At 39.7% G+C, this 15,406-nt stretch overlaps 1 protein-coding gene across 1 annotated transcript in view; it reads right to left on the bottom strand.

The window, feature by feature from the left end:
• Nucleotides 1–15,406, bottom strand: part of LOC135250953 (5-hydroxytryptamine receptor 2A-like) — a 33,477-nt gene that overhangs the window by 7,258 nt on the left and 10,813 nt on the right. Inside the window, exon 2 of the mRNA XM_064327826.1 lies at nucleotides 2,168–2,368. Within this exon, the coding sequence (XP_064183896.1) occupies nucleotides 2,168–2,368 (201 nt within the window). The remainder of the gene's footprint in view (nucleotides 1–2,167; nucleotides 2,369–15,406) is intronic.

The raw sequence follows: 15,406 nt of genomic DNA on the forward strand, positions 1-15,406 counted from the left end.
CAGATTTTTTGAATTCAGCAGCACCCTGCCTTTCATCCTGGTTAATAGCATTGGTCTTTGTAACAGGGACACTAATATCAAGATATGGTACCAAAATATAGAACCAAATATGATGTTTGGAAAAAAGTATTCTTTAACATATCCTGTTTCAGGGTCTCTCTAATATATATATATACAGTATATATCCATTTAATGCAAGGTGTCCACTACAGTGGACAGGGCATTCAAAGTGTATATTCACTGAGTCAAAAACATTTCTGATCTCTCCAGAATTGCTGGTGGAGAGTTGCAAGCACAAACCTGGGGTCGGGGGTGGGGGGGGTCAGGAGTGAAAATGTTTGGGGGGGGTTGGAGGGGATATACGATCATGGATGAGGAAGAACTAGGGTGGGAGGGGTTGAGATCGAGGGGCCCCCTCTCTATCCATGGCTGTAAGTAACCACTAGGATGCACAAATTTTCCATCTCCTCTTCTCTCTATCCCTCTCTGTCCCTCTCCTTCCCTTCATTCCTCCTTCCCTGTCTCTCTTTACCTCTCCCCCTCTCTCCCTCACTGTCTCTCTCTACCTTCCTATTTTTCTGTCTCACCCTCTCTGCCCCTTTCTCTCACACATACCATTCTAATGTTTTCACAGGAGGCCACTATTGTGTTTTCACTATAGTTGTACCTTTATATATATATATATATATATATATATATATATATATATATATATATATGTATATATATGTATATATATATATATATAAAGTGCGCTCCATAATGTTTGGGGCAAAAACATATATTTTTTTCTTGATTTGGCTCTGTACTCCACAATTTAAAATTTGTAATCCATGTTGTAAAATTTGTAATTACTACACTTTTTATACATAGCCCCCCATTTCAGGGCAGCATAAGCTTGGGAGATATTTATTTTATGTATATGAAGGTAGTCATTTTTGACGCATATGATTTTTGTCGCATATCCTTTGCAGCAATGACTGCTTGAAGTCTGCTGTGACACATAGCCTTGTCTTGCAGATCAGGTGTGGATGTATCAGTGACTACTGTCCATAGAAGTATTCACAAATTGAACTACAGAGGCTACACTACAAGATGCAAATATAGGTGTTTCATTTTGAGTTCACTGCTATAGATTTTACTGATCCTTATTCCCCTGAGGGGTAAGGGGGTTTATGATCCAATAGGTTAGAAATGTCTTTCCTTTTAGCCAGCTCAATATATCCTTAGGTGGTGTTTTTGCGACTAGACCAACAATGCACTGCAGTCAATACTATCTAACAGGAAATTGTTTGAAAGATCCAACAATGGCAAAACAAATTACATACAGCAGTTAGAGAACTGCATGCTGTCAGTGGTGTCTATTTTGAGATCTTTTGAAACCTTTTTAAATATGCTGCTGTATGTTACCAATACTCTAAAGAATACCTCATTTTATGTGCATTCTTTTTTTCTTGTTTAAAGAGCAGTTGGTTCTTTTGCAGTTATGATGCAATTGGCACAAGCCTCTGACAAATTTTACACTATTTTCTTTTTACAAATTCTAACCTGCGGCTTTGGAGGAACAGTGAATGGAATGTTTTTGTTTTTCTTCAATTTTGGAATGCTCAGTTACATATACTGTATATATCATAACTCAATGGTACAACATCTGCTGTAGATTTGGAAAAGCTCAGACAAGCATTATTTCCAAAAACTTTTAAAAAAATGTATTCGCAAGATTTGTAGTCAATAGTGTGGCTGAGTTTCAAGCCATAAGCTAGTCCCCTCATGTGGGCTGAGGTTCAATGCCCTTCTACTGCACCTTCTCAGCTGTGGTCCCCTCTATATTTGTTACTCTCTGTCTAATTCCTACATGTCTGTCAACAAATTTATTATTGCAACACATTTAAACCATGAAGCCAGAATGACTTTTGGTCGAGCACAAAAGCCACTAAACCCAGACTGTTAAGGCCAAGCTTTAGAACATAAATATGCACAAAGTTATGCAGAATATAAATGACAAACAAACCCCTAATTATCCATAAAGAGGGTCACACACTGAAGATGTGATATTGATTAAACCCCAGGCAGGGATGGACACACACTGATCACATTGTTTGACCAAGCCCATTATACTTAGAGATGGTCACACACTGATGATATCATGTTGCCTCGTGCCCCTTACCCACAGAGATGGTCCAGACGGCCATGATCTTGAGGAAAGCCTTAGTGCGGGAATTGAAGCGACTGTGGTGGATTGGGTTGCGGATGGCAATGTAGCGGTCCAGGGAGATGGCGCACAGGTGCATGATAGAAGCCGTGGAGAAAAGAACATCCAGGTAGATCCAGATGGGGCAGAGAGTGGGAGGCAGTGGCCAGCTGTATCCTGCAGGACAGGAAGGCACATGAAACACTGTTCTGATTGTTCAGTAAGTCACATGATAAACTGTTTTGATTGCTTAGGAAGTCACATGACAAAATCTGGCAAATAAGGAAGATGAAAAAATACTTTTGATTGCTCAGGAAGTTGCATGGCAACATAACAGTGGTTTGATTGCTTAGAAACCCTGTACAAATGGAGCACATTTCAAACACTGTATCTAAAATATTTCCGCCTGGATGATTCAAACATTATGCAGAAAGATTGGGCCTAATGACCCGGACACTATCCCCAAGAGCACTGTACTGTCAGAATGTGATTGTTGGAGTTGCACTTAAGACCTGAGGGGATGGTGTGAAGACCTCTGTCTCATGTAGTACTCCCTTATCCAATATGCTCAGACCTTCAAACAGTCCAACACTATGATATCTAGCACACCAGCATTGGAACAAGAAACTACGTACGATTTCTGGGACAGAGTGTAATTTGTACAGTTCTGAATGAGCTGTACAGTGGCTTTAACTGAATTATTGTTCTGAATCTGGTTAGCTGTGGCACACAAGGCTGGGTGAGGATGAGAATCAGCACTGGGTATGGCGCACCGTAGGTCTCCAAAATGCAGTTCAGTTCTTAGCATCAGCAAAGATGCTTCATGAGTCTGCAGAACTGCAAGCTGTAGATAAGAGAGTAAATACCATGCTTACTGGAACACTATTTCCACAGATTATACTGAGTAACCACATGATTGAGGCTGGTGTCAATTGGAAAGTGCACAGGATGGGATTCATTTGTTTTAAACAAAGTATTATCTACAAATTTCCTCCCAATATGTAATGCAGAATGATATTAATAGGCCCATCCCAAATGAGCAGAAAAATCATTGCGCCAAGCTCAGGTGTTATGTAAAGAACCCCTGAGGGATACAAAAGAGAAATTAAAATGGCTATTTTTTCTGTTCCCTCACAAATGATTTGCCTTCCCTCAAAATACTTTTGCAAAAGTGTTGCAAGGGAAGGCAAAGTATTTTTTCTTGTTATCCCTTACTTTGAAAAAGTCCCCATTGACAAAAGCGACCATTTCAACTGTCATTTGTTAAGATGATGATCTGAGCGCTGGCACGATGTCCTTGAATTTCAGACCCGACTCAAAGTAAAATTTGATTAATTGCTCCATTGCTTGACACTAGCGTTTACAGTTCAACCTCAAGTACTGAGATTTGACTTGAAAATATTTAATATGCCACAGCAAGAGTATGCAAAACTGTTCACAATGAAACTTTATTGAAGGAAAGCAAAAGTATTCTGAGGGCATACTTTTTATTTAGCGAATGTCCTTCAGTGGCCCTGTAGTTATGAACTAATCCCAGCAAAGTCATGTGGCTTCTCTGTACATTCACAGAATGTTTGGAAAGTTAAGGTGAACATTTCCAACATATATCCAGTTTCCAGGAAGTCCCTATTGTTTAAAGAGCAGTTGGTTCTTTTGCAGTTATGATGCAATTGGCACAAGCCTCTGACAAATTTTACACTATTTTCTTTTTACAAATTCTAACCTGCGGCTTTGGAGGAACAGTGAATGGAATGTTTTTGTTTTTCTTCAATTTTGGAATGCTCAGTTACATATACTGTATATATCATAACTCAATGGTACAACATCTGCTGTAGATTTGGAAAAGCTCAGACAAGCATTATTTCCAAAAACTTTAAAAAAAATGTATTCGCAAGATTTGTAGTCAATAGTGTGGCTGAGTTTCAAGCCATAAGCTAGTCCCCTCATGTGGGCTGAGGTTCAATGCCCTTCTACTGCACCTTCTCAGCTGTGGTCCCCTCTATATTTGTTACTCTCTGTCTAATTCCTACATGTCTGTCAACAAATTTATTATTGCAACACATTTAAACCATGAAGCCAGAATGACTTTTGGTCGAGCACAAAAGCCACTAAACCCAGACTGTTAAGGCCAAGCTTTAGAACATAAATATGCACAAAGTTATGCAGAATATAAATGACAAACAAACCCCTAATTATCCATAAAGAGGGTCACACACTGAAGATGTGATATTGATTAAACCCCAGGCAGGGATGGACACACACTGATCACATTGTTTGACCAAGCCCATTATACTTAGAGATGGTCACACACTGATGATATCATGTTGCCTCGTGCCCCTTACCCACAGAGATGGTCCAGACGGCCATGATCTTGAGGAAAGCCTTAGTGCGGGAATTGAAGCGACTGTGGTGGATTGGGTTGCGGATGGCAAGGCAGGAGTATGCAAAACTGTTCACAATGAAACTTTATTGAAGGAAAGTATTCTGAGTGCATACTTTTTATTTAGCGAACATGTCCTTCAGTGGCCCTGTAGTTATGAACTAATCCCAGCAAAGTCATGTGGCTTCTCTGTACATTCACAGAATGTTTGGAAAGTTAAGGTGAACATTTCCAACATATATCCAGTTTCCAGGAAGTCCCTATGTTATCTTGAACTCACAAAGAACACTGCAGAGACAGCTTTACAGCATTAATTAGTTTTTAATTCAAATTGTGGATTATTTACCATGCTATTTTATAGGGCATATCAATAGTAATCAAATCTGCCTTTTCAATTGTTCCATTTTATTCAAATCTGTTAAATAATAAAATCCAAAATCACATGAAACTACAAAACATTTTACTTTTAAATAATAAACACTACCAAAATTAGTACTATTCTTTAACACTGCAACCAATCACGTGTATGGAAAAAAAACCAACAAAAAAAAACCCCCAGAAGGTTAAATGCTGTATATCTGCAAGCAGCAAAGAAGGGGCCAAGCACTATGGCAAGCTAATTCGATTCAGCTCATGGCATACAGTGACACCTCCAACACACTTTTTCTCTCCAGGCTCTGACATACACATATTGTTTGACCTAGCAAATATCTTTGAACTTTTGGTCAGCCTACTTTGAAAATGATACATGCCAAATTTCATGGTGATCCAGTCAACAGACTATGAGGATATGTTTAAAATGTGTTTTTCATAAAATTCTAAATGGCGGAAAATCCAATATGGTGCAAATTAACAGGGCTGGATGTGTTGAATGCAGCAAGACCTAAGGAACCTAGAGGAAAAAGAATAATTATCCTGGGCCAAACTATTCAAAAGTTACAGCCAAAAGTACTAGCCCCTAATTTGGTGCGATTATAGCTTGCACTGTCATATATCAGTTCGTCAAATTTCACAAAAATCTACCAAGTGGTTCTTGGGGCTGCCATAAACTCCCACGGCAGAAAAATAACTAACATAATACAATAGGTGCCTACGCACATATGGTGCCTGGCCCCTTATTAGAGAATACCTCCACCGAGGCACTGAATTCACCAGAATACCTGGATATAAACTGAGGTGAGGATGACATTAGGTGAAGCAAAAAAAAAAATTACTTCCATTTGAATTTGGAAGTTCTAACCATCCACTCTCAACAGAAGCCCCTGCCTGGTGGTGCACATGCCTTTTCTGTTCTGGCCAAACTAAAAAGTATGCTACATGATTAATGATAGGCTTTAAGCACTACGTTATCAACACATAATTTCACACGGACAATTTACTGAACCTATTGTTTTTGTTTGTGTGTTTAGTGGCCTATAACTATGTAGACTCTGGCCGAATGTTTCCTTTAACAAAAGTTACACTCAATCAATTTCAAATAGACGATCGAAATTATCATTGTCAACAGCTCCATCTTTGTTAATGTGGCATTCCCAAACATTGACAGTTGAAGATGGAAAGCTTGCACTCATTTATAATGTAAATACAGCTAGACAGGCTAGCTCACTACAGAAAAGTTCCAAAAAAGTTGTAATATTTACCAGCCGGGCCAACCTGAGCACTTCAGGCTAGCTTCAATAGCTACTGTTTCGATGGCAATTTTACTAGATGTCTGCAAGACCAGTCGAGAATAACAGTGAATGACGTGCACAGGATAATCCATTCAATGACTAGTGCCCCCACAAGTAAAAAGGGGAAAGTAGAGAGGCTAGCACATCATACATTTTAGTGATGTTAATTTTGTCGAGTTAAGCCAAGGATGCATATTCTAAGACCTCCTTTTTTAATATCAAATTCTTTTTGGGTTAAATGAATAAATAAGTAACTAAATGAAATAGGGAGATGTTGATGCTTGCGGGTGCAATGACACCCCCGGGCGCCTTTGACCACACATGCCACGATGTCAGCCTACAGGGTCAACACAATTTGACCTTATCTCCTGGCAGATAAAAGTTAGCCTTTTTCGCCTGTCCTCCCATGGCAGACAGCTTAATATTGTGCTGCTAATTTAGTGCAGCTCCCTTTCTCTCCAAGAAGGATTTGCAGTATTTCCAAATTAGGCAGAGCAGGGAATTTGGGGCAAATGTTTAATTAACGAGAAGAAGCATTCCTTTACTGTTCCTGTATTTATTTAATTTTCCTTTAATTAAACTGTGTGTGTTTGCCAAAATGACAACCATACAGTATATAGATGCTGCCAGTAGGTTTGTATGTAATGTATCTGAAGTCCAGACTGTTAGCTGAACTGCAGTGGTGGATTGCAGTAAAAGCCCTCCAGTTTCAACCTCCTTCAACACGGTATTGCTTCATACTGTAATAATTTTGAACCAGGGCAGGGTCATGGCTCCTGGATGAAAACAGTTACAGAAGAATGTACTCAATAATGAAAGGAAAATAAGGGTTTGTCCAAGCATGGTGAGTTTTTATACCAAGGTGGAAGGCCTGTAGAGGCAACAACAGAAATGAACCGAAATGAGCTTGTGATCAGGAAGCATCTCATTTGACATTTATATAGCGTGGTGATTAGAAAATTTCCACTTTCCCCTTTTTTCAATCTCCTGTAATGTCTCTCTGATGACGAGGTTGCAGTCCCTGCCTAATGCCAGGTAAACTGCAGACATTACATAAGCATTGTTTATTCGACCCTATGAGTGCATCTGGTTGCCATGGCGGCAGGCCAGCCTCTGGGGACCGAGTGCGATTGTGATCAAGATATTCCATCATGCATCTTGGTGAGAAAGACAGTCCCCCAGCCTGGTTTAGAGAAGGAGAGGGGGGATAAATGGACAACTTGGAAAACATCACACAGACGAGAGCACACCTCACTGCTGCCACATTTGAGAAGTGCTTAATATGTACTGAGCTACAGGAAGCCATTAATATCTAGTCAACTACATGAAATATAAGAAACATTTACAGCCAACATTTTATTGAGGCATTGTCCTTGTGACTGCATATTCCAAGATTTTAGATGATGTCTTTTCCCTTCATTTTAATCGATTGCTAGACGGCTAAACAGTAAGTAATTAAATAACTATTAATCCAGCTCTACTCAGTAGCTTAACCCGCAACCAGCAAAACCACTTTCATAAATGTTTATATTATGACATATGATCAATATTGGCTTCAAATTACCAGCTAGAATTATGTAGAATTGATTTACATAATTCATGGCCATCTGCTAGCAGTGTGGTGCAGCCAACCAAGGTGATGTCAGTCATGGCCTTGCTCCATGCTGACTTAAGAGGCTGCTGAAAGGAGCAGAGATGGAGAAAAACAGATAAAAGGGCACATTTCTAAGATTAGCGCTCCCCCAGGTAGAGTTAAAGGTAGAGTGATATAGACAGAGAGAGCTTCATGCAGACGGCTGTAATGCATTCGACCAGAGGCAATTTATGACAAAACATGGAGGGTTTTCAAGTTAGACACTAACACAGGATTTTCTGCATTTCCTGTTTCATGTTCTGTAGAACAAGATCAGGACCAAACTGAAAAAATGGAGTGGGCTTCTCAACTCATTATTATAGACCCATGTCAATCTTGATTGCTGCCTGCTTTAACCACCACCTAGAGGATACTAAAGTTGCGTGCTACGTGAACCTGCTGCTGACCAGGTTTTACAAGAGACCAAGTGCTGTTCACACCGAAAAATAATCAATGTCCACAAGTCTTTATAGCCTATTTCATCCTTGTCTTTCACCACACATCTGCAACTGCCTAGTACTTTTATAAGAGGCATTCACATTCAAAATCAGCTTCAATGCAACAAAAATGAATTTTGCTGCATTGAAAACAAATAATGAATGTTCTGTAGATGGCAGAATTGTCTATGACTCCAAACTGAATGCCTTTGGTTAAATTCTGAACTATTCCTTCATTGAACTGGTATTTAAAAAACTATGCTTGATGTTCGGACAATAAATATTTCACCCAATTTTATTTAGACGGTTGCAGTAAAAATGTTGATAGTTGATAGACGAACAATGACTTGCATGTTTTCAGATTGCGTATCATTTCCGTTATCATCATTGATCATCATCATCATCATCATCATCAATCGGCATGCCACCATTGCAGTGCTCAATAAAGCCTCAAATACGAAGTGAGTGTTACATGAAAGGAGTGGGGATAAATAAGGCAGATTTCAAAAGCAGACTTTAAGCAAAGACACCTTCTTAGACAGTCACAAAGGATCGCACGTCAAATCATGATAAAGGAACAAAAACGGTGTTAAAGGGCACAAACAGCTCTCAGCGCTGAAGATCAACAACAGGATACATGGAATCATCCTTTATTTTCTTCATCACCTTCTACCTGTTAGCACCCTTCAGTGTCTGCTCTGTGGTTCGATAAACAATCCTTCGTTGTTTCTCTGTATACATTTTCAGCCATTGTTTTGAAGGCTCTTGTCTTCATTGTTCACCCCCAGTGTCCAATGCACCTCTGTGTATTTTGATGAATGTTTGCTACAGAGATGGATCAGGTTGATAGCATGCCGCTGCACATCACAGCTGATCTTTTTCTGTTGTTCTTGTCTCTCCCCCCCACCCCCTTTTCCTGTGAAACTATGTTGTTTCAGTTTCATCTCCCACTTCCTGATCCAGACAGCAGAATCTGTCTGACTTTGAAGATATTTCTGGTTTGAAATACGATGCGAGGGCTCCTGAATAGCTCTGTTAGTAAAGGCACTTGCTACAAGTGCAGGCCCAAACAGATGTTGCTGAATTTATGCCTGTGCTACATCATTAGCCAACTACTACGTGACAATACAATCATTCATCTGCTGTACAGAATGAATTATAAAGCCTCTGTGCTTTTGTCAAGGATAGAAGGAAAGATAGTACTACCAGAAATAGAATACCTTTGTTCTTGCACCTGTCTCTATAGTTGAATCAGATTGGTCTGTGACTTCATTAATGTAAGTAATAGATTCATTATGATAATACTTTATAATGATGATATAATGATAAAAAAACTGAGAGTCAATCACTGACATAAGAAGTGTTAGATTACGGAGTACACGATTCCTGGAGGCCTGCTGTGTATGCTGGTTTCGTTTTAGTCAATTATGCGCGTACCAGTGCTGGCTCACTCCTACATTAGACCATAATAAAATGTTTTCCTTGGTGACAGAGCCTGTAGCTGTAGCTCCTAATGAAAAAATTAAGACTTGCTGTTACTGTAACGTCTCAGCCATGTGCACCCTTGTGCAAGACCATACTAAGCTGTTAGCATAGAATATCTATGACGCGGTGTCCACAGCAGTGGCAGAAGACATCAATCTACTACAGGTAGGGTGGGTTTAAGTCAGCCAGAGTTCCTCTGGTCGCCACTGCATCATCTCTTCCTGATGACATGCCTGACACCACAAGTCATTGTCTATTGGTTGGTTTACTTGTGGTCTGCAAATTGTAAAGTTGTGTCTGGCTCTCCTGTATTACTGTGTGGTCTGCACGTGTAAAGTTGTGTCTGTCTCTCCGGTAGAACTGTGTGGTCTGCAAAGTGTAAAGTTGTGTCTGGCTCTCCTGTATTACTGTGTGGTCTGCACGTGTAAAGTTGTGTCTGTCTCTCCGGTAGAACTGTGTGGTCTGCAAAGTGTAAAGTTGTGTCTGGCTCTCCTGTATTACTGTGTGGTCTGCAAAGTGTAAAGTTGTGTCTGACTCTTCTGTAGAACTGTCTGGAATGTAGGGTGTAAAATTGTCAGTGGTTTCTTGTACTGTGTGGGTGTTACATTCCTGCTTCTGCTACCCTGTTTTCGTTCTTTTCGGAGGATTTCTTTCTGCCCATAGGTGGAGATGCAGGGGGAGCTTGTTAAGGGGATGATGAACAACACCTGGGTACCCCAATTCCAGGAGATGAACAGTCTGTCTCCACCTACAAAATCTTTCTTTTACTGAACCTGCTCACTGGTGCTTTTTTTTTTTAACATCGGTTCATCCTGTTTTAAGTTCTAGCCTTTATGCACGGTGTTGCAGAAAGCAGAGTTCACTTTTGTTAGGCTTTAGGGCAAATCCAGCAGAAGTCACATTGGGCCTCATTCACGAAATATGCTAACAATGAAATTTAATTGTAAAGTGTGAACACTGAAAAAAAAATTTCTTTGGTAAGCCTTAAATTTTTATTACACCTATATATTTTAGGTGTTCTCTACTAACTGAAAATACAATTGAATGAATCGAACCTAAAAAAAAATACAGATGTAACAAACAATTTTAGGTTTATCCGATGAAGCACTTTTTTCAGTGTAAGAATGTTTGCACAAGCATTTCAGTATTCATAAATTCTTTTCTCATCTGAATTTATTCTGTGGCACGCTCAAGATTTAGTAGCCTTACTTTCTACTGTCCTGTCCAGTTCAACATCCAAACTTGTACATATATTTGAATGCATTTTTAAAACAATTTGGTTTGTGTCAGTAGTTTTGTTGTTTTTAGTATATGACTTTTTTTTGCTTGATTGTTACCGTATGTCTATAGAGTTGTCCCCAAGTCATAACACTGGTTTATTTTGAGCCTTACCATGGTCTATAGGGTGGAAAACACTCTCTGGTTCATAGGTGAGCACATTGAAAGAGTGCCAAAGCTCCTTGCATTGGAAATGGGTGGCAGAGTGGTGACTGCTGATTTCAAATTAGGAAGGGGGAACTAATCCCAAAAACAACTACGAAGGAAAGGGCACGAGATGCTCAACAGCAGCCACACTCCTACAAGAATGAGCTCAATCTCAGTCTCATAGTTATACTCGCAGGACTTGGTTGTTGCACCAGGAAATGTATCCACCTCTCTTTCTCTCTGCAGAGATGTTTCAGAGGGGAAGCGGCCAAGCCTCATAAAATTGGCTTTAATAAATTCGATTTAAAGCCAGTCAGGCTTCAGTGAACTGCATTGTGGGTAAGTCTGAAACACCAGTTCTAAAAGAGAGAAAAAAGGTGGGAGTTTTTTACTTTTCTTTCAAAAGCCTCAACACTGCCACTAAAATCGACAAAGCAGAAAAGTCATACATGGAACCAAATGGAAAAAATAAGACAAGTAGGTATATTAAAAAGAATATTAAAAGTATTTCTTTTTAAAAGGAATTCACTTAGGGAACAAAACTGTGTTGACTAACAGAAATATAAGAACTTGCCACAAAGGAGGAATTTGCGTAACAATCTTATTGACGAGATAAGACATCAATCTTTTGTAAAAAATGAAGGCTGTGATTTTCTCATCAACATTCTGATGGCCCAAAATCCCATCCCGCCCTGACCAAAATAGCCCCCATCCCTCAACCCCACTTCCCTCAATCTCTGGAGAAAACTTTGAGCAGTTCCCTGATATTTCCTCCCACTTTCACCTCTTCAAAATCTTTCTTATTTTTAATTTGAAAAAGTTCTCAAAAGTCTTTGAAATGATACCTGTCCTTAAGATCCTCATTCTGTTCTGGGAGTGGCCAGATAAAGGTTCAATCACCTGGACATGTACAAAATTAAGTAAATTGAATTACTATGCTGGAGTAAGGGTAACGTCTAATTTCTGTGCTGAGGATTGTTAGGAATTAGATTTATGGAACTCAGGATCATGAAAGGGAAACTCATATTCTTACATTGCCCAGATTTAAATGAGCGATTTCTCATTTCTGAATTAAGTGTTGAGTAACAACACAAATCAGGTCACCCTGTAACTCCAAGACCAGGATTGCAGTCCCCCAGTATGGGCTAGAGTACGCTACTGACATCTGCATGGCAAACTGAAAAAACGAAAAAAAATGTTTTTCCTTTCAGTAGACATCTAAAAATTCTTGAGTAGGCTACAGAAATAGATCTGTGAGAAAGTGGGTCCCAATCATGTGTACAATGCGTAGTGGAGCTAAGGACTTCTCCAGAGCGCTGACGTGAGAGACCACTCTCCTTAAAAAATGCAAGCAGCCAGATCAGTGTTTCACTTTTATCAGATATTTTGCCCGAGGGAGGAGAAGTTAAAAGTCAAAATATTCTGCACTTGTTCCACACTGCGGGTTTGGACTGTTTCATCTCGAGAATGGATTATAATAAATCGGTTTCTTTCTATTTTTATTAATATATATATTTTTTATTTTATTATATTTTTCTACGAATTAAAACTGTGACTGTACATTTAATGCCCCAGCTGTCTTTGGGGACCCTTTTGGTGTGCACCTCAGATTACCCTAATATCCCATATATCCCACACAAAGGAAGGAACAAGCCACTTGGGAAATGTAGGATGTAAAGGGACCTCAAGACATTTCATATTTCCCAGCCTAATTAATGCTGTCTAGTGAATGTAATTAATCTTGTGCTGTCTAATGATGCTCGGGAGTCGGAAGCTGGTTCCGTATGAAAAGACAGGTGATGAGAAAATAAACGATACATACTAGTATTAAAGACCTTAATCACCTTAAATCTTAACACATTTCTTTCTGCACACATGGAGTCAGAGAACCTGTATCACATAGCAATTAAAATAAATGAAAAACACTCGTAGGCTACTGAATGGTCAAAGATGCTTTATCGCATGGCTGCATCAGCGTTCTGAGATCTCTGTTTCTAACAAGCAGGAAATAATCAGGAAATAATACAGTAAACAATCACCACCGCCCCCCCCCCCATCCCCCCATCCCCCCTCCCCTGTAACCACAGCACTGATAGAGAAAATGAGATGAGAAAGAGAGAAGCCATGCAGGAGCAGCAGAGTGTGAAGTGTGAGAGATGCAACGAAGGCGGAGACGGAGAGAAAGAAAGATATTCCCGCATGCACATGTTTACAGTTTATATTCCTGCTTTGCACCAGGGTCGGAGGGCGCTCAGAAAGAAAACGGCTGTTCACGGTGCTTTTTTTTTTTCCCAACAAAACGGGAAGCTGTGCTAAATCTGCACCCAAGGAGAGCTCTGTCAGTGCATTATTAATTCACAATCAAAACGGGATATAAGACAGGTTTTACGGCTCATTGAAATGACTGTAAAAATACCTGACACAGCCCAGTCAACTGTATATGTTTCGGTCTGGCAGAATAGAATGAACAGCTGTGTGTGCAATAATATTCATTACATTCCTGTAAATGCTGTTTTTACATTATACGCACAGCCCATACATTCATACAGCTCGACATTTAGTGAAGCGACTGAGCCTAAGTAACTTGCTCAAGGGTAGAACATTGTCTCACCTGGGAATTAAAAAATCTTCAAATTCCCGAACGATTATACGCACTTCCAATGAATGTCTCTTCTGCATGCTCTCTTCTGCAATCTGTTAAATTTTAGTCTCAGGACAATGAACCCAAATTTGGATGTAAATGACATATTCCAGGGCATTCCGGATATTAAAGTCACTGATACATCTCTGAACAGGATTGGCCTGACAACTTCATAAATACAGGATCAAGCTGTAATGAAGCAGGATTATTTTTCCTTATGAATGATATTATTTAAGTTTGCGTATATCTCCCAGGACTTGGAGTGCTTAAGACTCTCAGATGTGACTCATATGTTAATGTGAGAACAGTCTGTGGATCAGATGACGAGAACATTATCAATCAATAAAATGCGCAGTTGATATAGCGCTCTCAAAGGTATTGCTTTTATAAACAATTCAAGTACTATTTCATGTAAACTGTTCAAAAGAAAACATATTCAGCATATCGCTGAGGAAAAAGTCATAATAGAATCAAAGATATGCAGTATATTCCTCAAGGTCTGTTCCTCTCAGACTGCCTTTGTGTTTCGTACTAGTAAGATAATTTCAGTCTGTCTATCCCAGGGGTGTCTAATGTTTTCCAAAATGGGGTGGTGTGGGTGAAGGTTTCTGTTTTAGCCCAGCACTTCAACACCGGATTCAACTAATTAGCTAATTCAATCAAGACCTTGATAATAGAGTCAGTTGTCTTAGCGCTGGGCTAAAACAAAAACTTACACCCACACCACCCCTTTTTGGACAAGATTGAACATCCCTGTACTATCCCTGTTTTGTTTTCCATTATACACATGATGACATCACATAACAATGTGGATCTCTCAGGTGTTTGGTTGAGGGAGAGTGTCCAAGTAGCAGATGCTTTTTAAAATCAATCTGTCAGATTTTTCTCTGCTGTAGTTTCAGGAGGAAAGAGGAGGTCAGTCATAGGGCTTCGTCACATCTTAAGGAGGGAGTTGTTCTCAGCAAGAGTGAGTGGGAGAACTGGGGATGAGAAGCCTCTTGGGGTGTAGAAGTGGCAGAAACCGATTATCAGCCATTTACATGAACTGACATTTTAGCTGAATTTGTTGAAAAGCTCGTGGATAACAGCTGAATATGTTTCTTGAGTCCCAATATGAAACTGTTGAATTCTAGATTGTTCTACTAAAGCTGTCCGGGAAGTGAGTGTGCCTTTTGTAAGGTTTTTGAATTTTAAGGTTTCTGAAAGTGCCCTGATTCTTTTTGTCTTGTACTGATGGCAAAGAAAGCCCCATCTCCTTGTTTACATATTTTTGCAAAATACAATACACCCCCCCCCCCCAACGCACACACACACACACACACACACACACACATATTCATATTCCCTGTAAGCCAGCATGGAAAAATTGTTGTATTTTTTTCTCTCTCCTTCTCTCTTATTCTGTCTCTCTCTTTCTCTCACACACTTTCTTCTTTGTTCTCTGTCTCAGTCCCTCATATCCGCTACAACCATGGTATGGCAGGCTGTGTGTTTTTGGCTGTGAAGAAGGGCACTTGTTTTGATCTCAGGACTACCATGTTGGC

Source organism: Anguilla rostrata, chromosome 3, assembly GCF_018555375.3.
Source record: "Anguilla rostrata isolate EN2019 chromosome 3, ASM1855537v3, whole genome shotgun sequence".
Taxonomy (NCBI): Eukaryota; Metazoa; Chordata; class Actinopteri; order Anguilliformes; family Anguillidae; genus Anguilla; species Anguilla rostrata.